The 23,234-nt window shown below is 47.5% G+C and overlaps 9 protein-coding genes across 9 annotated transcripts; 3 read left to right on the top strand and 6 right to left on the bottom strand.

Moving 5' to 3' along the window:
- Positions 1–13: 13 nt before the first annotated feature.
- Positions 14–1,547, bottom strand: I203_103946 (lipoyl synthase, mitochondrial; the record flags this gene model as incomplete). The annotated part of the gene is made up of 6 exons (XM_019149518.1): positions 14–139; positions 215–393; positions 450–797; positions 861–1,017; positions 1,075–1,246; positions 1,303–1,547. 6 exons carry the CDS (start codon positions 1,545–1,547, stop codon positions 14–16), a joined length of 1,227 nt encoding a protein of 408 aa, XP_019001061.1.
- Positions 1,548–2,043: 496 nt separating this feature from the next.
- I203_103945 (uncharacterized protein) lies at positions 2,044–3,102 on the top strand (the record flags this gene model as incomplete). Its single annotated transcript, XM_019149517.1, has 5 exons — positions 2,044–2,439; positions 2,499–2,553; positions 2,607–2,703; positions 2,757–2,967; positions 3,022–3,102. 5 exons carry the CDS (start codon positions 2,044–2,046, stop codon positions 3,100–3,102), a joined length of 840 nt encoding a protein of 279 aa, XP_019001060.1.
- Positions 3,103–3,318: 216 nt separating this feature from the next.
- On the bottom strand, positions 3,319–5,112 carry I203_103944 (uncharacterized protein; the record flags this gene model as incomplete). The annotated part of the gene is made up of 8 exons (XM_019149516.1): positions 3,319–3,406; positions 3,471–3,756; positions 3,821–4,070; positions 4,137–4,289; positions 4,351–4,463; positions 4,550–4,644; positions 4,690–4,805; positions 4,870–5,112. The coding sequence occupies 8 exons, from the start codon at positions 5,110–5,112 to the stop codon at positions 3,319–3,321; spliced, it is 1,344 nt and encodes a 447-aa protein (XP_019001059.1).
- Positions 5,113–7,006: 1,894 nt separating this feature from the next.
- I203_103943 (uncharacterized protein) lies at positions 7,007–8,899 on the bottom strand (the record flags this gene model as incomplete). The annotated part of the gene is made up of 5 exons (XM_019149515.1): positions 7,007–7,980; positions 8,046–8,305; positions 8,368–8,551; positions 8,610–8,709; positions 8,765–8,899. The coding sequence occupies 5 exons, from the start codon at positions 8,897–8,899 to the stop codon at positions 7,007–7,009; spliced, it is 1,653 nt and encodes a 550-aa protein (XP_019001058.1).
- A 1,875-nt stretch (positions 8,900–10,774) lies between these two features.
- Positions 10,775–11,797, bottom strand: I203_103942 (uncharacterized protein; the record flags this gene model as incomplete). The annotated part of the gene is made up of 4 exons (XM_019149514.1): positions 10,775–11,094; positions 11,149–11,350; positions 11,421–11,645; positions 11,699–11,797. The coding sequence occupies 4 exons, from the start codon at positions 11,795–11,797 to the stop codon at positions 10,775–10,777; spliced, it is 846 nt and encodes a 281-aa protein (XP_019001057.1).
- A 783-nt stretch (positions 11,798–12,580) lies between these two features.
- Positions 12,581–14,670, bottom strand: I203_103941 (uncharacterized protein; the record flags this gene model as incomplete). The annotated part of the gene is made up of 4 exons (XM_019149513.1): positions 12,581–13,201; positions 13,259–13,856; positions 13,914–14,328; positions 14,388–14,670. 4 exons carry the CDS (start codon positions 14,668–14,670, stop codon positions 12,581–12,583), a joined length of 1,917 nt encoding a protein of 638 aa, XP_019001056.1.
- Positions 14,671–15,703: 1,033 nt separating this feature from the next.
- Positions 15,704–17,939, top strand: I203_103940 (uncharacterized protein; the record flags this gene model as incomplete). Its single annotated transcript, XM_065517426.1, has 9 exons — positions 15,704–15,799; positions 15,863–15,931; positions 16,001–16,215; positions 16,272–16,436; positions 16,483–16,577; positions 16,658–17,073; positions 17,129–17,197; positions 17,257–17,626; positions 17,701–17,939. The coding sequence occupies 9 exons, from the start codon at positions 15,704–15,706 to the stop codon at positions 17,937–17,939; spliced, it is 1,734 nt and encodes a 577-aa protein (XP_065374244.1).
- A 1,996-nt stretch (positions 17,940–19,935) lies between these two features.
- I203_103939 (uncharacterized protein) lies at positions 19,936–21,244 on the top strand (the record flags this gene model as incomplete). Its single annotated transcript, XM_019149511.1, has 7 exons — positions 19,936–19,996; positions 20,046–20,056; positions 20,115–20,255; positions 20,312–20,634; positions 20,690–20,741; positions 20,816–21,023; positions 21,087–21,244. The coding sequence occupies 7 exons, from the start codon at positions 19,936–19,938 to the stop codon at positions 21,242–21,244; spliced, it is 954 nt and encodes a 317-aa protein (XP_019001054.1).
- Positions 21,245–21,871: 627 nt separating this feature from the next.
- I203_103938 (uncharacterized protein) lies at positions 21,872–23,233 on the bottom strand (the record flags this gene model as incomplete). Its single annotated transcript, XM_019149510.1, has 5 exons — positions 21,872–21,990; positions 22,050–22,440; positions 22,500–22,679; positions 22,739–22,997; positions 23,058–23,233. The coding sequence occupies 5 exons, from the start codon at positions 23,231–23,233 to the stop codon at positions 21,872–21,874; spliced, it is 1,125 nt and encodes a 374-aa protein (XP_019001053.1).
- Between the last annotated feature and the right edge of the window lies 1 nt (position 23,234).

Genomic DNA, 23,234 nt, shown 5'->3' with positions numbered 1-23,234 from the left:
AATCAATACAATATTATACGCTAGCTACGGACGCGTTTGGTATTGCTCCAGCTGATTGAGAAGAAAGCTCAGCTGCGGCCTGTTCGGCAGCGGCAGCTCGACGTTTCTTCAGCACATTCTCAATGAAGAATTCTCCGGCCTAAGCAAGGCATATATGAGCGGATGTTTCAGTAGTTTCGAAATTCAATCGTCTAACATGAATCTCGGAACTCACCTTGTAACTTGACCTGACCAAAGGTCCCGAAGCAACGTACAAGAAACCCATACCCTCCGCCACTTCCTTCCATTTAGCAAATTCTTCTGGCTGGACATATCGATCGACCTTCATGTGTTTCTTGGTAGGTCTCATGTATTGACCGAAAGTGACAACATCGACGTCAGACTGTCTCAATCCTATATAGAAAGGTGGCTCGTAAGTCTCTAATCAGACAAACTGCGATGCTACTCACTCCTCAAAGTTTCATGAATCTCATCCTTTTGCTCCCCAACACCCAACATGATACTACTCTTCGTCAATATCTCCTTGCCAGCCTTCTTGGCACCAATCTTGGCTTCTTCTAAAACCCTCAGACTCTGGTTGAATCCTGCTCTTCTATCTCTGACGAATGGAGTACATCTCTCGACAGTCTCGACATTATGGGCGAACACATCCAATCCCGACGAAGCGACTGTGTGTATCGTATCCTTTCCCTTGTTGGCGAAATCGGGTGTTAATGCTTCGACGAGGATTTTAGGCGCTTTCTGCTTGATCTTGGATATTGTCGATGCGATGTGAGCTGCACCTCCATCGACAAGGTCTAAAAGGAACAATGTAAGATGTTTCAGCAAAAGCATCATTCCAGCTTGCTGATGAGACTCACCATCTCGGTCAACACTCGTCAAAACGATATAACCCAATCCCCATCGACTGATAGCCTCAGCAGTGTTCTCAGGTTCGTGCACGTCCAATGGTGGCGGGGCTCGAGCGGTCTTGACTGAACAGAATCGACATCCTCGCGTACATTGATCACCCATGAGCTGGAAGATGATATTTTCAGCTATGGCTCGATATGCCTGGAAGGCTATCTAGCTTACCATGATAGTCGCCGTGGCATTGCCTTTCCCACCGCCCCAACATTCTCCGATGTTAGGACATTTCGCCTCTTCACATACGGTATGCAAACCCAACCCTCTCAGTTCCTTCTTTATATTACTGTACGACGCTCCAGTGGGAATGGGATGTTTGAGGAATGATGGTAATCGAGGTCTACCGTGATTGATTAGCTAAGAGAGTCATCTTGATGACAAGCTAAATACACGTACTGCGTTGTGTTACCCAATACCACTCTTTCATTGACATCAGGCAGTTCCTCGCCCGATACAAAGTCATCGAACGTGAGCCCATCATCTAGTTTTTCGAATCGTTTACGTCGAGGAGGAGCGGCGGCATCATCGGTAGAAGAGGAGGAAGGAGAAGTAGGAACGGCAGTGGCGAGATACCGACGGACGGATGGTCCCGCAATGATCCTGCTGGCTGAGGAAGTAGCTGAAGTGGTCAATCTGAGCATTGTGCTGGATGGTAGGGAGCTGTTATGATGACCAAGAAGAGATGAGATGCGAGATGACCAAGATGTATGTATGTGTGTATGTATGCTAGAGCTTTTACGGATCGGAATAGGCTTCACTCGATTCGTCCGCAATCTTGAGATTGGAATTTCCAAGATCACGATACAAAGATTGGAAAAACAACAAATGTATAAAGGGGGGATGAACGGAGATAAATCGCATGTCCGCCGATCTCACTTCACTTCCGTCGGAAAGACTGACCCAGTTCATTTGGACCAGCGTGTGCTCAAAACCACTGTTGCATATGTTACCCCTTTGATCCAACCTCACAGATATCACTCATCCTTTATACCTCTGTCTATCCACCTCAGACATCTATCCTCTCACTGATATAATAAACAGCTACACCAGTATCAATCAACTTGCTCCGTCTTCCCACCTTTTCCATCTTGATCAACTGACTTGACACATAAAACAACAGCTACAGCAATAACCGGGATGTCACAACAGCCCGCACAGGCCTTTGCTTCCCACTTGATCAACCAGACCCTCTCCTCCATCGCTCTACTCGAATCACTCTCAATCATCAACCCAGCCGATGCATCGCTGATAAGACAGAAGCTGCCCTCACCCACCGGTCCATTCCCATCACTCAACCCATCTTCATCCTCGCCTTCCGCCTCTTTTGCCGGGTTGAACATCTCCCAATCACCCACCTCATGGACCGTGCGACATGCCAGAGAAGATTCCATTCATTCGCCTCCTCAGCAACAACCTCAAATCCAGGCTGCTCCTGTCCAGCAACCCCCTCAGTCCGCTCCTGCCCCGACTTTACCGCCCAGAGGTAGACCAGCGGAATCAAGAGCTAAAGCGTTGTGGGATTTCAATGGGACGGTGAGAATTTCTTGCTCCCTCCTAGGCACGTGCGACAACTGACCGGCTTCTGTGTATAGGAAGGGGACGATCTGCAATTCAGAAGTGGCGATATCATCGTAATCGACGAGGAAGGTTAGTGAGACAGGCGATGCGGAACTGGAACTCAAGCTAAGTCATTGCTGTAGTTAACGAACAATGGTATCGTGGTCGAGTTATCCCAAAGGGTCATACGGTACCTCTTCCCAGATCGGGTCTTTTCCCTTCCAACTATATTGAAAAGCTGTAAGCTACGATCTGCACATCATCAGGTGTGATCAAGCTGACACCTCGAATAGTCCCCCTGCACCATACTACTCTTCCCCTCCACCTCCTCAACAGCCTCCCCAACAAATGATGGTTCCTTACCAGGGCTCGGCCCACTCGTACTACGATCAAAAGCCTCCTCCGGGTCAAATGCAGATGATGCCCCCTCAACAGCAAATGCAAGGTGGTGTGGTCGTTCAAGAACCTCAAAAGGATGGTAAATTTGGCAAGATCGGTGGTCAGGTCAGTTAGCTGCTATGTCTTTGAAGCACATGAAGCTGACTGTTTTTACTCTAGCTCGGTACCGCTTTCACCACTGGTATTGGTTTTGGTGCGGGAAGTGCTATCGCTTCGGAAGCTGTTCATGCCAGTGAGTAAAACCAGTTTTTAACATATGAGAGCCATGAGAAACTGATGAACCTTTTCGCGATCAGTCTTCTAAATTATGCTCACTGCACATATCCCCGTCTCTCGCTCATTTGTATTATAGATATCCTGTGTATAGTAATTTGTAACATAAATGGACATGAACTAATGAATATAATACAACAAACCTTTCCATATATATCTACAGTGAATCTTCTAACAGTCATGCTAATATGCTAACGTTTCAACCAATTTATCGAATATTCTAATGACATCAGGTTGATAGAATTTCTCAAAGGTCAGGGGAACAGGTGTACTAAGAAATATTTGTGATTCAGTCAAGTGAAGTTCCATTTGAACATGGTAGGGATCTGACTCACTCCCAGCCACTGACTAGCCCAATGGGCGCTTCCAAATATTCAAAAGCTCGTCTTCCAATCTCCCCAGCGAGATCATTCCCTACACCTCCCGCTTTCCCTGCTTCATGCACTATGACCATTCGTCCGGTCTTCTTGACTGCTTCGGTCAAGGCTCCAAGAGGCATAGGGGAGATGGTACGAAGGTCGATGAGCTGGATCGATGGAGCGGGATTAGGCGGTCGAAGGGATTCGGGCAGAAAGGGAATAAGAGATGGAGGTGGTGATTTGAGGAGATCAATCGCTCGTTCTTAGAGATGATGAGTTTAGCTCAAGACGAAATACAGCCGTACCTGTCGATTGACAGTACTCACCACATATGTGTAAAGGTTCACCATACGCCACTACTGTTAAATCAGTCCCATCTCTCACTATCTCAGGTTGTCCGATGGGTAACGTATAGTCATCCGTCGGTACTTCCTCTACAGCTGCTCTATACAGTATCTTCGGTTCAAACACCAACACCGGATTGGGATCTCGGATAGCGGCTAATAACAATCCTTTAGCTTGAATGGGTGATCTCGGTATGACCACTTTCAGACCGGCTGCACCAAGGAAGAAGCCCTATTGACAACATGATTAGCTATGTCACTCTGGTGTACATGCGATTCTGAGGTATCGAAAACTTACCTCAGGGGATTGGGAATGGTACAAACCCCCATGTCCCACACTTCCTATAGGTGCTCTGATGGTCAGAGAACCTCCCTCAAGAGGATAGGCACCTCCGCTGGCATATCTCTGTTTGGCAGCTTCGTTGACTAGTTGATCGAAGGCGGGAAAGATCTATCACAAATTTGTCAATCAGGGCACGCCCTTCACTGTGTGGACCAAATAGCCAACTCACATAATCACCAAACTGTATTTCAGCTATAGCAGTCGCACCGACACTTGCTAATCCAATTCCGAATCCTGCTATACCTTGCTCCGTAAGAGGTGTATTGAACACCCGTTTCTTACCTGTCCAAGCACGATCATTAATAATTAGCTCAAGTATGGTGGGTATGCGAAAGTCAATCATCCTTGAATTAATGAGGTAAACTTACCAAACTCTTCAACTAAACCAGTCGTACATCGGAACACACCCGTTTGAACATCCTCACCAAATACGAACGCTCTAGGATTCGTAGCTAATGCTGTTCTATGCACAAGATCAGCCGAGATTTCAAATATTATTGTAACTCACCCTAAGGCATCTCGGATAGCTTGATACAGGTTCATCCGCCTGGTCTGCCTGCCTTTGCCTGTCGGACCTTTCAGACCATGTCCGTCGGCGAACCGTATACCGGGAGTTGTAAACGCCTACAAGTGAAGTGCGCAACGAGATCAGCTGAAGAAAGAAGCGGCGGTCCTTGTATTCACTCACCTCTTCCGTTGTATGCAGAAACAGCGGACTTTCTCCCAAGGACGGCTCTTCCATCGTAGGAGGAGCAGGGTTGATGGATGGTGCTGATCTCGATTGTCGAGCCGATGGCGACTTGTCCGTGTCATCTGACCCGTTGGTAGCTTGACTAGCCTGACCTTGAGCAGCATAATATCTGATAGACCCAGATGTTATCGCCGGCCGTGTCAGCGATGTTGAGAGGTGGTTGTTGATCGATCGTATCATCTTGTCGATAGTGATATTATCATGAAGGAACTGTGTCGACCGTATATACATTTCCGCGGATTGGACAGGTGGACGAGCCGTTGTACCAGTGACATGCTGGCATGGTCCATCATATCACGGGATCTTCAATATGGGTAAGAGTAAGTCAGTCATTAAACGGTGTTTTCATATCGCATATCTGGGTCAACTGATCGACATCACAGTCACATGATCAACCTGTCTCGGTTAAATGGTTAAACACTACGAGTACTGTAGTAGACTGATTTTGTAATCAGCACCAGAACAATTAGAATCGACTTGTACCCTCAATACATCCATTCACATCAAACGCATCAGATGGGGTTTCTTTCCTATCCCCCATGCATCGTGTCTCAAACAGCACAGGGGACCCCCCACCCCCACCCGACTCAACCAAAAGAACATCCTTTTACTTCGATGTGATTAAGAAAATACGAGTAAAATCCAAATCCTCGGTAAATGACTCCATGGCACAACTCGTCGAATTAACCTTGGCATATAAGTCGATGACTCGTGACTATAGCTGATCTTGTGGATGCATGACATCCTTCTCCGACGAAGAAGCCTTTGCCGAGCTGTACTATACACGAAGGGCAATCAGGGATGTGCTTGATGTCGCTCCAGATGGAGTGCCGCTGATTCTGCTGTAGCCATCCTCACCATGTCTGATATCTTGTATCAGAACAACAACGTGAAAGCGGCTTACAAATACATTGTGCCCCTCGCCAGCGCCTTTTACCTCACCCAGCCTTACTTCGAGGCCAACGTATCGTGTTCTGATTTCGCTTCATACACCTGACAGTCGACCAGGAGTCCCGCAAGTCCATCCTCATCCACTTTCTCAAGCGGCTCGACCATAATATCCTCATCAACCACTGGATCCTCGCATAACAATACTGCCAAAGCCAGCTCAAGCAGTACATGCATTGTCTAGAACGAGCGTACACTGAGCCGTCGCCAGGCTCGCTGCCGCTCTCTTGGGCTGCCTCATGCGCGGGTGAGATAGTCATTCACACACTCATCAAGAATTCCGGATCTCAGACGAACGTATACATGCTTTAGTATAGAGATCACGTACGGACAGTTTATTAATATAGATAGCTGCCATCGTGCATGTCACTTGTCAGAGAGCAATGAATGCTAATCGCTCGTACAACCGTTGTTCTGGACACGTCGTCCCAGAAAGAAGAGTCAACGATAGTATACAGTGCTATGGACATGTTGGCGGGGTATTTCAAGGTCTCTCTCATCGTCAGGCGTCGTCAGTCGCACCACTTTCGATTACAACTGGTCCTTAGCTCCACCAGAGTTGTTCGATTGCGAGATCAATCGATCTCTCTTGGACTGGTCATTCCGATACCATCATCGGGCCATCCATCGAATTGGTTCTAAAACATTCTCACAGCAACAAGGCCGCATGAACCTTGACCTGTCGAGCCGGCAGGCGTACCTGAAAAATGTCAACAGTCGCTCCCTCAGGTCAAGAAAATTTGGCAATAGATACGAAAACAAATAAACGATAGACCGAATGTGATACATATATATCGCGCAGATGTTACCTCACACACGGATAATTTGATCGTATTTCAACAATCCTCCTGTTAGATGATCTGACAATCCGTCAACCGCAGCAACACCTTCCGTATCAATCTCTGACCTGTCGGAGGCAGAAAGTCGATGAGCTCAGGCAAATGGTGAGGAACGGGGAAGCAACGAGACCCTATGTTATGCTGCGCATCGTATGGAGCATGCATCCCATTTTACCACGTATTTACTCAAAATTTACAGCTAATTGTTCCATGTAGTCTTCTTCTACGAAATGGCTTCACATTTTTCATTTCTACCCCTTTTTCATCTCTACCCCTTCTTACCCTTCTTACGCTTGATTGTGGAGCTGAGAAGCAATTTCCTTCTTCTCTTTAAGCATCGCGGCAGCCTTCTTGACACCAAAGTCATCTTCAAAAATGCTTCGGGTTTCATCGATGGACAGACCTTTCGTTTCGGGATAGCAGAAATAGACGAAGACATATCCGATAGAGATGAAACCTAGATACATGCCGTAGGTGCCGACGGTACCGAGAGATTTTAGTTGGGTAAGGTAGGCGACAGAGACGACGAGATTTGCGAGCCAACAGAAGCAAGTGGCGATGGCGGAACCGACAGCTCGAATCTCGAGAGCGAGAAACTCGGATTGATACCAAATCATGTGGGAGTAGGTAAGACCGTAGGCGGCGACGAAGAGAAGGATAGCGCCCAGAAGGGATCCAACAAGAGCAGCTGGGTACTCGTGTCCACTGATAAGCTGCCCGCCGGTCGATTTTGCCAAGAAGTGGAATGAGATACATGCCCAGACGAGACCAATAATCATACCAGGATAGATGTTGACCATGAGCTTTCGTCTTCCGACCCTGTCAACCAATGACATTCCTATGAACAAAAATAAGGCGTTACCACCCGATGGGATCAAACCGGCCGCAGCACCGTTCTTGAGACCAAGAAGACCGAAAATGGTGCCGGAGTAGTAGAGGAGAGTGTTGTAACCTGTAAGTTGACCGAAAGCCTGCATTCCGCAGACTGCAATGAGAGCCCTTCGATAAGGCTTATGAGTCCAGTACTTCTTAGCTCGTTCCTTGACAGAGAATTGTCGTTGCATGATAGTGGTAGCCTCGACGTATTGCGCGATCACCTTGAGCTTGAAGTCGATCACTTCCTCAGGTGCACCTTTGTATACCGTTCGTAAAGTTTCCTTGGCCTTTTCGGGTTGTCCTCGGAGAAGGAGGACTCGGGGAGACTCAGGTAGCCAGTGCATCAAGCACAGTTGGACAATGGAAGGCACGACGCCAAGACCGACTTCGCGTGAAGGACAGATATCAGCATGGAGTTGCTCAATGATATAACTAAGACACATCACTCACAAAGAACTCTCCATCCGATGTGATACGGAACTCCCGCATCAAATCCAGCGCCCAAAGCGCTTGCAATGGTTTGACCAAATGGGATGAAGAAAGCGTTAACACCGATGCATCGACCTCGTACCGCAGTAGGAGCAAGTTCTGCGATATAGAGAGGCCCGATGACTGCTGCCCCACCGACCCCGACTCCGAGTACTAAACGACCGACAATCATTTGAGCTACAGAGTAAGACGAAGCGATAATTATTGCTCCGGCAGTGAAGCTGCGACAAGGTTAGCAAGCTCAGGCAACAGAGCATACAACAAGCCGAGGAGGGTCGCTCACAAGAAATCGGCGATGGCCATGGCCCACTTTCGTCCCAGCTTGTCGGCGTAAGAACCGAGGATCAGAGCCCCAAACAGAGCACCAATGGTAGTACCTGCGGTGATGATCTCCTTCTCATTGTCGCTGAGTGCGTGACCAAGGTCGGTCCCGACCATAGGAAGAGCGGACCCGACGATACCCGTGTCTATAACGTCGAGAAGGGTCAGGAAGGTATCACCAATGTGAGTAAACAGAGAGCCCACCATAACCGAATAAGAACCCTGCGACGGCCGCGATGGAGACAAGGAACACAAAGTAAGGGGTAACTTTGTCTTCGTTCTCCGCTCTAACCAAGTTTTCATCCTACAAAATTTTGATCAGAACTGTTGATACTGATGTTCGGTCGTTCGTGACTTACTACTAGATGGCCGTGAGGCAGTGAGCTGTCACCGGTAACTTCTTGATGATAAACCTCTTGTTTGTCTTCACTCCCGAGTTCGGTGGTCGAAGGACGAACCGAGTCCTGGCCCAAGGCGGGAAGATGAGTTGACATGTTGATGGAATGGAGCTGCTTAGTGGGGGAATGGAGATGAATCTGGAGATCCGTGGAGACTTTGAACAGAACTGGGGCAATTCTGTAGGGTTTATATATCCTCTGGAAGCATTGGTGACACCCTCCAGGGTAGCAATCGAGACCAGGTGATGCCAAGGTCATGCTAGGGGTGCGACTTCTGGAGTTCACAGGAACACCGCTGGACGGATTCCCTGGGCCAATCGCCGAATTTGAACAACCCTTATTTCCCGGAGTTGAGCGGTTTTCTGGAACTTTATTCCCTTGATATCCTTGATTTCCGTGACCTGATGGAAGCATGTGACGAGGTACACGGAGAAAGGCAGACGTCATGTGCTCGCGATGTAACCGATCAGCTTTTTTGACGCGGAAATAACGAACAACCTGTTGTGAAGCAGGTCGATACTGGTACATCGTAATTTTGAGACGCATCTTTTGAGCTGAGTCCGTGAGCAGCGGCAGAGCGAGTCGGTCTGCGCACACTTAGATCGTCTAAGTATGAAATGCGTAGTAGAATACCAGGGTTAAAGTTGCTAGTAAAACCATTGTTTACTAGGTACTTGATACCATAGTGGATTTGTCCAGACCCACTGATAATACCATTGCTGTCCACTTCATATTGGTAGACAACAGTACTCTTTTCCCGTCGTGTTTCTTCCGACATTGGTTGTGCTTCATTCGACCCCACAGTAAGACTTCGATTGTATGTAGGGTGCAGCATCATCCACAGTTGTTCTCGGGACCGTAGCTCATCTAGGTTGATGCCGTCTATTGGGTATTCTTCTACAATAATTAGTGTAAATTCATCATGGCCATGTTCTTGCATAGCGTCACCTACATCACGACTCACCATTGGTGTTGATAGCCGAGATGGTTGAAGGTAATACTTCGATCTAAACCCACTACTTATGTCGGGTGGTCTGTTTAAGAACCGGTTCCTGTTTACTTTTACACGACTGACTGGGGAAGCTCTCACAAGTTGGACTCCTCCATTCTCGTATGTACAAGAACCATCTACAGGCCAAAGTTGTAAGGGTAAGAACTCTTCAAATTTTGTTTACACATATCGAGGACCGGATCATAACTACACATCACAAGATTTGGTTAATGTTGATCCTTCAGTTGGCTCGTGTCTTAAGGAATATCAAATTCCACAGACAACTTTCCTCCGACTTCGACGGTATCGATCTGAATGGAATGGTCTGGTGTTTAGTAACGACAAGCTTCATTAATTTATTTAATCAATTCCCCTTTCTAAACCATACTTGAACTTGTTTGCTGCAGCCTTCGACCTCGGTCGGCCAGGATGGTCATCCGCAACGGTTCAGCTATATGGACGGGCGGCCCGGGCCATTGTGTCAAGTGAGTGGTATCAAGAACCTGTTGCAAAGCGAAACGCAAGGAAGACGCTGGAGAAATCGTTACACCATCTATCCTTGAGCTTCACGTGCTGATTAAACCAACCACCCAACCCAAGGCAAGAAAAGGTTTGGACCGAGAGTTGAGCAAGGTCGTGAAGCTAGCTATCGGAGGCAAAATGCTCTTACAGTTGGCCTCCGTTACCAAATAGACCTCTGCAAGACCTCTGCATAAGAGGTCTAGTAGTCCTCTTACAGAGTGACGATCGTCGTGAACGGGGATTTCGGTCTGTTGGGGTGTACAAGCGAATGAAGACTACTATTCAATATGGCATCTGGATCTACCGCGAAATGATGATCTACCGCGAAATGATGATCTGTTTAATATCAAATGCATGAACGACAAACCAAAGAATGACTCGGAAATGATGCGTATGTTCTTGCTGCTATATACTGCTTGTTACATGAGAGCGCTTTAACACGGTAAGCAACCCCTTCCTTACTCGAGGGAGAGAGCGTTTTGTCGAGGATCTTCTGGTGCTCCCCAGTTGGATGAACCTCTCCATCCACCATCGACTCGAAGTTCGAAATCATTCACCATGGAGTTTTCCATCATAAAGAGAATAGCTTGACCGATCTCCTCGAGCGTGGTGACCCGGTGAGGGAAAATACATCCGGCAGCGAGCTCCTTTTGGAAGTAAGGAATTCGGTTGGGGGTCATGAGACCAGATGCGACCACAGCGGGGGAGATAGAGTTCACTCGAATACCATATGGACCGAGGAAATCAGCCATACCTTGAGAAATACCAAGAACAGCGGCTGTCCGACGCTTGTGGTCAGCTTCGGCGCATGTGCGCGGACGTTTGAACTCACTTTTAGAAGCTCCGTATGTCAGACATCGGGCGGGGACAGGCCATGCGACAGCGGATGCGGTGTTAATGATGACACCTCTTTCCTCTTTGACTCTAGGGCCAAAGGGTCCCTCGTCGGGGTATTGAGAGTTCATCGCGTCGGCAATGACGGCGTTGACAACAAAGGTGCCGTATGCGTTAACCCTGAGGACATCTTCGTATCTCTGTATACGAGAATCATTAGCACACAGCCACTCTGTTCAACGAGAGAGGTTGACCCGATCGTGAACTGACCTTAACAGCGTCAACGAGCTTGTTGGTCCAAGTAGTGCCCGGAGCGATGGCAGCACAGTGGACGGCACCGAACAGTGATCCTTTGGGGATGATGGAAAGGGTTTCTTGGGCCCCTCTCTCTACCGAGGCAAGGTCGGCGATATCTACTTGGACGTAGAGTGACCTTTCAGGGTGATATGGTTTGGTGATCTCTTCTCCCTTCTCCTTGGGGTATCGGTCGAATGACTAGGAGCAGGATTAGACTAAAGAACTCGTGATATGGCGATGTTGATACTCACCACAACGATACCACCCTTGGCAATAATTTGTTTGGCAACTTCACCACCAATACCACCAGCACCTCCGGTAACGATGAAAGCTTTTCCTTCTAACTTCATTTTGAGTGGTTTTGAGTTGCTGGATGGGTTTGAGGGGTCAAGATGTAATAGTAGGATTTAACAAGAAAATGACAATGAGAAAGTCCCAGAAGCAGCACTCATATCGACGCTTAAGAGTGTTTCTCACGCACCCCTCTCTCATCGATTCTCTGATACTCGCCGGCCCGAGGTGATTCAATTATCCTCCATTCAACGCAGATATCGGACGTACTGGTTAATCTATTCAGACACAAAGCGGTGTTCGATATCTGAACGGATTACTTATGTTATCGCTTGTGATAAATCCGTGATCAGCGGGTTTGCCAGCTCGGCTAGAGAAGAACTAGTGTCATGTGATTATATCCGAGCTCAGCAATTACCGGACAAAGGACATTACAAACCGGAGCTCGGCCCTGCCGTGTCCGACGAAGCGAAAACGTACGGCAATAGCTTCAAACCCTATCTTTGTGCAGTTAGTCCTACTTTCATGCTAGATCCTGCACACCAGCCCAATTTGCGCTATTCACTAGATCGTGCAATCCAGAAAGCTAAATATATAAATTTGGAATTTTATCCCTACATGCAACGTAAAAGTCAAGACGTTGTCTCGACAGACTTCCCCGGCGTGCAACGATCGAAGCATGAGTTTTATTGTACCTGCTAACCGCTAGGCATTTTTGAAATCTATACGTGTGGATTATGCGGTACATGCAGATACAGAGATAAAAATAAAAATTGCTGCAGAATAAAATGTTGTTTACAAAAGAGATTGTCCGTCCGGATATAACAAACTCTCTAGCTCATCTATTTTACGTATCGTTCACCAGCGATGCCCTCAAGTAGCGCTTTGATTCTGAGAGCGACTCTCTTGGAGTGATATCGACCATGTTGCAGTGTACCTACCATGATCCAGAGGTTAGGTACGCCGCAGTACTTCCATGCAGAGTTGAGCTCTCCTTCTTCATCCATACCCCAGATGGGCCCCACTCTATCAGCAATCTCATCTCCTAATGTCTTTCGTACAGAGTCGATGGTATTGGAGAACCCGGTAGCGAAGACAACAAGATCGTACTCTCGTTCTCGATCGCCATTGAGGTAGACTCGGTCTTCCGTGAAGTGGTCGATCCATCCTTGTTCGACTTTGATAGAGCCGTCGATGATGTGCTTACAAGCGCCAGCGTCAAAGTAGAAACCTCCATTTTTGGTGTAACCTAAAGTTTGCACACCAGTGCCTCGTTGACCTTTATAAGTCTTGAACCCTTTGGCCTCCATGCCTTCCAACAATGGACCATCAAGGGATACAAGCTCGTCACAGAGTCTTCGCCCGAGCTCTTCACCGGGACCGACCGGCATGGAGTAGGCCAATCGGTCAGCGACATCGAGATCCGGTCGCTTGCCGTCTTTGGGCATGTAAGCACCAAGCATCTGGGAGGACTGCATTAGTCACTGATACGGATATGATATATCACCGAAGGTACTCACCTTAGGAACAGAGTTGGTAAGAGACATGATGTAGGTAGCAGACCTTTGGAGGATGGTTACGTCAATACCTCTTCGAGCGAAATCGTAGGCGGTGTCGAATCCGGATGACGAAGTTCCAACGACTAAAACCTTTTTGCCGACCCAGGCCCGTGAAGAGTCATGTTCCGTGGAGTGTCGCAGAGTACCCTTGAACTTTTCAGCCCCAGGGACTTTCGGAGTCATGGGTACACCCGCCAGTGAGGTGGCCATCACGAGTTGTTTGGGGTGGAGAGTTCGCTTGCCTTTAGCTCCTCGGTCGATGTCAAGGGTGAATGAGCCATCGGGGTTCTGTTGGGCATGGGTGACACTCGAGTTGCACCATGCATGAAGCTCCATAGCACTGCAATACCATTCGAGATAATCGCCTAATTTGGCAGCAGGAGTGTATATTGGCCAGTGATCAGGGTAAGGCATGTAAGGGAAGTGATCTGCCCAGTGAGGGAAATGGAGGGAAAGCGCCTCATATCGTTGTCTCCAGTTGTCTCCGATTCGAGCATTCCTTTCGATCATAAGAGTAGGTACTCCAAGAGCCTTGAGTCTGGCCGCCATCATGAGACCACTGAGCGAGAAGTAAGTGGGACATACGTTGCCTCAGTTGATGCAAATAGGAACTCACTTATGTCCACCACCAACGATGACTACTTCGGGTTCAGCACCCTCGAACTCGGTATCTATCTCTCTTTGAGTGTTCCATGAAACATCTCCGATCATGTGTCCGTCACGATTAGGCAGTTCCGGGAATCCCTTGAGACCTTCGATGGCGGTGTGCAAAGTCCAGATTTTGAGACCATCCTTTGTCAAGACGAAGTTCGCCACAGCCGAGGCAGTGACTTTGTCGGTGGTGATCAAGAGATGCGCTTGAGCGAAGTGCAAATCCTCGTAAGGTGTCTGCAACGATGGAGATGGGTCAATGATCCGAACTTCGGATACGGGAACTTTGGGAAGGAGATCGGTGGCGGCCGATAAGATTTTCTGTTGTGTATTGAAGGTACGATATTCCCAGGTGAAAGAGACTTTGTCTCGCCAAACACCTAAAAAAAATTGATCAGCGGTGATCATAGGATCTATTTCCATGATTGACCAGGCTTACCGTTGTCAAGGAAGAGTGACGCGAAACGTTTGGCGTCACTGCTTTTCAAGGCGGGAGCCAATTGCTCCTCCACAAACTTCGAGACGAGAGCGGGGACATCGCTGTCTTTCGGGAAATCTTCTCCCAAACGGTCCAAGGTAGGTAGTGGGGAATTGTACTTGAAGTCGTACATGAAGTTGTCGCCGACACCGACATGACCCTTTGATTGATCAGCTTTGGCGGTTTTGAGTCCCTGGGAGGCAGCAGCAGGGGCATTGGATTCTGAGACAGCGATTGGTGCCATTTTCGTTATGTGTTTGTCAAGAAAAAATGAATGAGGTTATAGATTGGAAAGTAACACGATGGAGGAGCTGGAGTGGACTTACCATTGTGACTACTATTTAAACTGTTCAAACACAGATCTTGAGGCCGAATCGCGGAGATTCTTTTACGATCAATATCACCGAGATCACGGATATGTGGTGCAGTCGCACTGCAATTGTGGTGGTGACAAACTCAGCCCGAGCCACGGACTTATCCACCTACTTGCAACATATCGCTCTACAATGGCTTACCCCTTACAACAAACATCTCGACAGTAGGCCACGGAGTTGACCAGGACCGGGAAGACCTAACAAAGATACATAAACTCTCTTTGAAGAGAGCGTTACATGCTCCTGAATGTCGAATGATACGCGACAAAGGAGTCCTCCGGAATACTATCGTAAAACACTCCTCATCACTGCGCTGCTTCCGATTGCTTACTTCCCTTGGGCGTGTCAATTACAATAGACAGCTATTTCACCTCTCAACCTTAGAAAGAAGACATTTATATGATATGGGATTCTTGGCACAGCAGGCTCATTTCTTCTTGCAACGTCAGTTCTCATGAAAGCACTGCTGGATTGTGCAGTCCCCAAATGTCTGAGTGAGACGGTTTTTTGATATCGCTTATAAGCGAGATGACAAAATTGCATGCCTACTGAGCAATATAAATAAACATTCAATTCTGTGGAAGGCCATCGCCATTGGGCCAAAATCGCGTGGAAAATGAATGGCGGCCATGCATTGTCCGCTAGCTCCGCAACCGATGCCCGGAAATAATTTTCACCCCACGTCATATCCGGCGGGCTGGTGATACAGATACGGCTAAGGGAAACACTTCGTCATACGCGTTTCGCTTATGAACCTACGGCCAAGCCCCCCTTGGCTGCCACAGGGGGGCCCTCGGGTTTTCCTTTCCAAGAGAAGCAAGCAGATCTATATAAGTAAAACAATGATTGAGCAAGTCGTGTTCCGGCATCTACATAATTTTCTGTCATCGAAATTTCGACAAAATGGGTCCGGATACTCAAACATCAAATCATACGCAACACATCGACAGAAAAGTGGCTGATAACGGTGAAGCCGCAGACTATTCTTTGGCTCTAATTGTGAGCCGTTTTGGTTGGGGTAATCGTCCTGAGTGCCACTCATGCTGGATCGACTCTTTTTAGGACGAGGACCTCGTACGAGCCGAAAACGAAGACAAGTTAACCGTATACCTATGCTTCTTAATCACCGCTGTGAGTCACGCATCGGGTTTCTCTTATCTATCGAGCACTGCTGACATGTACGTTGTCCATGGCAACAAGGCTGCCATTGCTGGCTTCTTATTCGGTTATGATACCGCTGTTGTTGGCGTTGCTTTGCCTTTGATTGGTACCGACCTCGGCAAAGAGTTGTCAGCGTCCGAGCAAGAAATCATCACCGCAGGGACTACTATCGGCGCAATCTTCGGGTCCGCTATTCTCGGAGCCTTTGCCGATAAATGGGGCCGAAAATGGTGTATCACGATTGCCGACGCTTTGTCAGTGGGAAATTCTTTTTTGGCCCAAAATAAGTCTCTGACACCATGTTGCTCAGCTTCACGGTTGGTGCGGTTCTTATCGCTTCAAGTTACTCTCTTGGGCAGATCATTGTCGGTCGATTGATCCTTGGTGTAGGTGTGGGCGGAGCTGCTGTTATCGCTCCCCTGTACATCACAGAACTTGCGCCAACTGCTGTGCGGGGTAGATGCATTGGAGTCAAGTAAGTCACACTTCTCTTGAACCTGTAGACATGCCATTCAATCTAGCCTACTCAGCGCACTCTTCATTCCTGTTGGTCAAGTCGTCGCGGATGCCATCGGCGCTGGTGTGCAAAATATGAAGCACGGTTGGCGTTTGCTTTGTGAGTCTCTCAGAGTTCAAAACAACAGAAAACCAATCAAAAGCGCTTCTACAATCATCTGATCCTGGCCTCTGAATTAGTCGCGCTTGGTGTGGTGCCATCCATTGTACAATTATGCCTGATGCACTGGCTGCCCGAATCGCCTCGGGTCTCCATATTGAAAGGCAGGACCGATGAAGCTAGAGCGACGATGCGAAAGGTATATCAGGATGCCCCGGAGGCCCAAATCGATTTCAAAATCAGAGTGGCCGAGGAATATGTTGCTGCGACCACGAAACTTCAACGAGATTTGACACTATCACAGCGTGTTTCCAAAATCTGGAAAACTAAGGCTTACCGTAGACCAATCATCACCGTTTCTGGTCTTCAATTCTTCGGACAATTGACCGGTTTCAATGCTTTGCTGTACTATGCAGGCACTCTTTTCGGTCTCCTTGGTCTTTCCAACCCAGCATTGGGTGGTTTGATCCCTGCTGGTGTCAACGCTCTGTTTTTGGTGAGTGTCACATCGCACCGATTGTATCACGCTCCGCTGACAGTGTTCATTCCAGTTCATTGGTATGTCTGTCGTTGACAGAGTTGGGCGTAGAGGTCTATTGATTTGGTGTGTGCCGATTATGGTGAGTAGTATCATCACAGAGCTTCCCCTGGTTCGACACTGATCGATGACGATCTGTAGATTGCCGGACTGGTTTGGTGTGTTGCTGGGTTTTACTTCATGTGCAAGCCTACTGGTGGTCTGCTCGATACCTCCTATTCCTACAGCACAACCAACATTGGTGTCGTGATCGGTGGCATAGTCTTCTTCGTGATGGGCTACGGCATGTCATATTCTCACTTGATCTGGTATCAATCGGAATTCCTCGCACTCGAAATTCGTGCTGCCGGTTCTGCTATAGCCACTACAACTTGCTGGATTGCCAACTTGATCGTCTCCGTCTCTTATCTATCTGAGCTGGAAACTCTCACTCCCGCCGGTACCTACGGTCTGTACCTTGGTTTCGTGGTAACCGGTTATATCTTCGTCCTGTTTTGCTTTCCAGAGTCGAGTGAGTTTGTAATAATCATTCCAATTCGATCTTGTCGGTCGGTATGCTCACGTGTTCGCGGTTGTTCGTTATAGAGGGGTTGTCCATTGATGAGATCGCCACGGTCTTCCACGATGGATTCGGAATTCGAAAATCGACTGAAATGCGACATCAAAAAGCTAAACTCCAGGCTCAATGGAAGAAAGAGAATGAGCAAACGCCCGTACATGATAGGCAACGTAAGGCGAAGGAGACGGCTCATCTAGAGTTCGCTATGAGGCCCACTAGAGGATTCAGAGACGACATGAACTCTATTGCAGGGTCGGATCATTGAAGACAAGGAGAGATATAAGTTTAGAAATTGATACTTGACTGTATCGATGCATAGAAATCGTCAATAGAATAGCTTTCGCCACTTTGTACTTGAAAGCCAGACCCCTAGATCGTTAGAGTTTTCTCGTCCGCTTTTCTCTTTCTTCCTTTCTCTCTTCCCCTTGTTCCTCTTGGTTCTGTACATTCACGGAAATGTAGCTTTATAACATTTATATTTCATCTTAGTGGAATGTTACGTACCCTTGATATTTCACGGGATGATGGACTGCTCCTTGCAATGCACTGGCTTCCGATTGATCATCGCCGCACCAGCGTTGATGCGCACCATTCGAAGCCTTCGATATACTTAGGTACGGTTGGAAACAAGCGAACGGTGCTTGATCTGCTGATGCTATTCCCCTGACTACAATTACGATATTATGTATCATCGAATGCAGTGGCAGACAAGTATGACATTACCTCGGTGAGGTCGTTGGAACATTGACCTCAAGGGTGTTGGCGGAATCCATTGTGACTGGAGATGCTCGAATACATGAACGATCGGGGGGCATATCAACCTCCATATCTCATGTTAGTGATCCTCTTGCCCTGCCGATATATGCAAAATATACATACATGTATTCAACAGAGAAGATGTTCGGGCGGTATGAGGGGTGGCCAAGAATCGCTTAGATAGCAGCAGGAGCTGGCGGGGCCTTTTCTTGTCGAATAATCAGTCACAACTATTTCAACTAGAGTATCTTGTTTCTTTGAGAAGACTGCTGATTCCCACCCAAGCGGATCAGATCCTATAATCCCCAATGGCAATTGTTCTTGTATCAAAGTAGCGATCGAACTGAATGTATCGCTGATGGATTGGCTCAAGTAATGTCCGGCACATGTCAGCCCTCGAAACATCCTCCCGTTTTGCTCCTCCAAAGACCTGAACCTCAGCGTCTGCCGCTTTCTCTTCATCAAACCCAATTAATGATGCTTGCTGTGCTCTCAGTAAGCTAGAGCTCTGTAAATTCGACAATCGTGGCAAATTCTCGACACATGACGATCGGGATGAGAATCCTCTCCAACGTGGTCAGTTTGAGCGATAATGAAGAGGATGAGCATGGCCTTGCGAAGCGCCACATCAAAGCTATATTAATGAATTACATGATCCTCGACGCTCCTTTATTTCTATGAACGATCTACACATCATGGCAAATATTGAGGTGCTCTCACATTGTGATGTAGTGAGAAGACCGATCGTACAAGCTTGATCGGTCGGTGAAATTTGTCTGTTTATACTGAGCAGAGCTTACTTCGAGGGATCGCCTGCTCGGGCAAATGAGGAAATATCTAAATGTACAATCGTTTCCGAGATGTACAGTTATAATCGTATTACCATCCTGACATACAATTCGATCATCCTTGACAGATCAAATGAGGTTTGAATGCTCGCCAGAGAGCGAAAAGCGATATACAGTATGATGAATGAAGGACTTTCGTGCCATCCTCACAAGGTTTGCCCAAAGATAGTGCGCCATGAAAGAGATTGCATCGCAGAGGATGAGGATCTGATCTTCAGCGAGCATGAAAGATAGAAAGAAAGGGTTTCTGTCTTGGCCGGCGGCACACTCGGCTAGAAGCGCAATGATCGCTCCTTCCGAAGGAAACGCTTTGTCCAAGTCGCGCACCGCGCGCCACAAAGTTCTGCCTGCGGTCAATTGAAAAGCAGTAGTGTATTCGGTGATTTGCTTCAATGACTCACCGCAGGCCGAACGGAATTTGGTAGAGACATGCCGCAAAAGTTTACTCGCGGACATCCGTTTTCTCCGATCTATTACATCATCATCCCGCAACTTGCAGCTCTCGGACCGAACGGCCTCTCCAATCTTTCTTTGCTCTTTTGGTTCTGCAAGTTCCCACTGCTCATCTCTATACTACTCGCTGATAGAGGATACATTGATCATTTTGCTGTCCCCCATCTATCATCCCCCGCCATTACTGGTAATAGACCCATAATCATGGTGCGGAAGGTCACAGTTAGCGAACCATTGCTGAAAATCGGTTGTACTTTAGGGGAAGGTAAGTCCGCCACTCATGAAGACGGCAAGCAAGCTAATGACCCTTACAGGTTGTGTCTGGGTGAGAGCAGGAGATCGGACCAGTCTAACGGATACTGATAGCTCTGTGACCGTTGTAGGATTCTCGAAGACAAAGGCTGTATTTTGTAGATATTGATCAAAACAAGATTTACACCTACGAGCCTAGCACAGGTATCTATGGCTACCAGACTTTTTCCAACAAGATCGGCTCCATCTCCGCAATGGAGAATGACACAGGCGTGAGCCTCCCTCTTGCGGCTTGTCGCGAAAGAACTGTCGTTGACCATGCCAGCAGCTGGTAGTAGACATTGATACAGGTTTCGCTTTCGTTCCATTTGAGACCTCCTTGCCGTTCCCACCGGACAACACTCAGAAACAGCTGCATCACTTGCCAATCGAGGTGCCCTTGAACAAGGAAGAGAAACGTTTCAACGAGGGTACAACCGATCCTGCTGGCCGATTTCTTTCAGGCACTATGGGGCATGAAATCGGGACTTCGGATGGCCGAATGTTTGCCTTACAAAGCAAACAAGATGGGACTGGTCTCGAAGCGCCTCTGATATTAGATAACATCACATGCACGAACGGAATGGGGTGGACGGCAGATGGGAAGACTATGTAAGCTGACTGGACCAATGCGGAAGGATGAAAGCCAATTGACGTCCGAATGCAGGTATTTCAGCGACAGTTGGTTGCGCGAGATTGCCGTGTTCGATTACGATCTCGTGAGTCTCCTTTCCTCCTGTTAATCGCAAGTGGTTTTAGAGTTGACGACATGACGCTTTCATCGCATATTCAGGCAAACGGAGTAATGAGCAACAGAAGAACCTTTTCAATCCTAGATGACTCTTACGGGTGGCCTGATGGGATGTGTACAGATGCCAAAGGAGGAATATGGTCAGCCCGGTGGCAGAATGGAACGGTCATCAGATTCACCCCAGACGGAGAGATTGATGTGATTGTGGAATTTCCCAAAGCTTGGCACATGACCTGCTGTGTTTTTGGAGGTGAGTTTCATCGAATTATCCTGCATCTGAGCATGATTTGAAAATATGATTGTCGCGCTTCAGGTCCCAATCTCGACGAGCTTTATGTGACGTCCGCTAGCTCGAATTACATTGGAGAGAATTTGCCAGAACGAAGCGATGGAGGAGACCTTTTTGTAGTGAAGGGTTTAGGTTTCAAAGGTGTTGAGAGAAACAGATTCAGAGGATCACTCACTAAATAGAGACCCTCGGTATTGCTGTTTTGCAATTTTTAGCAAATGTAGTTTTCATTCGCGAGTAATCATCTTGTCCATAGAATCATCAGAGCTGGGAGTCGCGCTCAAAATATTCAATCGATAAGATAAACGTTAAGCATCAAACGAGCCCGGTATCAGATTTTCCTGTCTTGGTAAACCTGCATTACCTATGGATCAGCGAGATCTTGCTGCACTTTCAACTATCATGGTGTCTTGAGTAAATGAGCCCTCAGTGCCAAAATCTTTGCTAGTCGATGTCATGACGGCGGTTAGGCCATCTATCTCAAGCAGAACTAGCGAGGCAAGTGGCGAAATATGATGGGAATTGACATTGGCTCTGTCAACATTTTCAGAGATCAACTGTATTGGCAAGTGAAGTCTCAGAAATGATTTGAGCTCATCGGTGTCGAAGACTGCCTTAGATTTACGAAAATTTGATGCTAAATTCCAGTGACATTTCAATGAGTAGAGTATTCGTTCAATGCATGCACATGTTAACGGACCATAATTACGATACCTCAGCCTATTTTACCAAGTCGTACTTATAAGATGAAGTCCATTACAGTTTGTTTCTGTGATAAACATCACTGCTCTTTCACAACTTCCTTGCAGCTAAAAAAGAGTCTTGAGATGTTTCAAAGATTTGGCAGCAGCGTTGCTGTAGATTTCGGGCACATTCTCGTCTCCTCTTTCCATCGAAATAGCTTCAAAGAACTCGAACATGATCGGGCCTAGCAACGTGTTCGCATCGCATTAGTTACGCAGCGTGACTCGGGCTTCCTGAACTCACCGTTAAATCCAGAGTCAAGGATGACTTTAAGGCAATCGGCAACTCTTGCTCGTCCATAATCCTCCTGGGTCCGAACCTGTCTACCCGCATCTCTTCCAATAAAGGGTACAGGTCGTCCGCATATAGCCCATACAAATCGATCACCTCTTGGTGACTGTGCCTTCTCTGCCCATGTATCAAAAGGTGAACCTTGTCCAAGTGGTACAACAGGTTTTACACATTCGGACAGCTCGACGTAGAATATCTTTTCTCCTGGTACTTGTGACATACGTTGAAGCATCTCATCAAATTGTTGGTCGGTGTATCCTTCTCCGGTTCGCACTTTATAACCGTAATCGGGAGATAAAGGGAATTGAGCAGTGTCCAAGCATAACCCGAGGTTAGGGTGGTTCTGCGTGATACTAAAGCGATTAGATATGAATCGTACAAGATCGAGACCAGAGCACCTACCGCCAATTGTACCAATTTCCAGGTCTCCTCCCAGCTGCCCAGTCTATCGCCGAAACACCAAGATTCGTATGCAATTTTGACGGGCGGATTCAATCTGGCGGCAAAATCAGCAAGCTTGTATAGATCTTTGGCGATTTTCTCATAAGGGGCATTGGCGTCCGGTTTGTCCTCAGAACCCACCTAAACATTGCAATGAGCAATACTATGGGTTATGAATGCTAGAGGTGGACTAAACTCACTTGGATCTGCTCGACACCGATCTTTGAACACAATATGAGCCAACGTTGAGCCTTTCTCCAGGCCCACTCTTCTCTCTCCGACCCTTGCGGCCATCCTTCATATTGATTGAGGGGCTGAAGCATCAATACCTTGAGATCATACTTGGCAGCCAACGCTACAAGGTCATCCGCTTTTTTATACATTGCTTCCCATAATTCGTCGTCGGAAGGATCAGGCTCACCGCCTTCTCCCCAAGCTTCTGGACAAGTGCTATCCGGACTGGAATTTCAGAATGTGACATGAGCGATTGCAGTAGGATGGGGTTTCACGGCAACTTACAGGTCTGGGATTTCTTGTCTCAACCAGTCGATATATCCAGCGAACCCGACTTCTGTGTACTTGAAACCGGCGTTTCGGAGTGCGGCGAATTTTTGTTCCAATGTATGACTTGGGTGCATCCCGAGGGAGGCTGCTGCCACACCAAATCTGAAAGAGTCTAGTTTTGAAGCTGTCATG

Source organism: Kwoniella mangroviensis (genome assembly GCF_000507465.2).
Source record: "Kwoniella mangroviensis CBS 8507 chromosome 1 map unlocalized Ctg01, whole genome shotgun sequence".
In the NCBI taxonomy this organism is placed as follows: domain Eukaryota; kingdom Fungi; phylum Basidiomycota; class Tremellomycetes; order Tremellales; family Cryptococcaceae; genus Kwoniella; species Kwoniella mangrovensis.
Note: the sequence above shows the minus strand (reverse complement) of the source record. Positions and strands in the feature narration are given on the sequence as shown.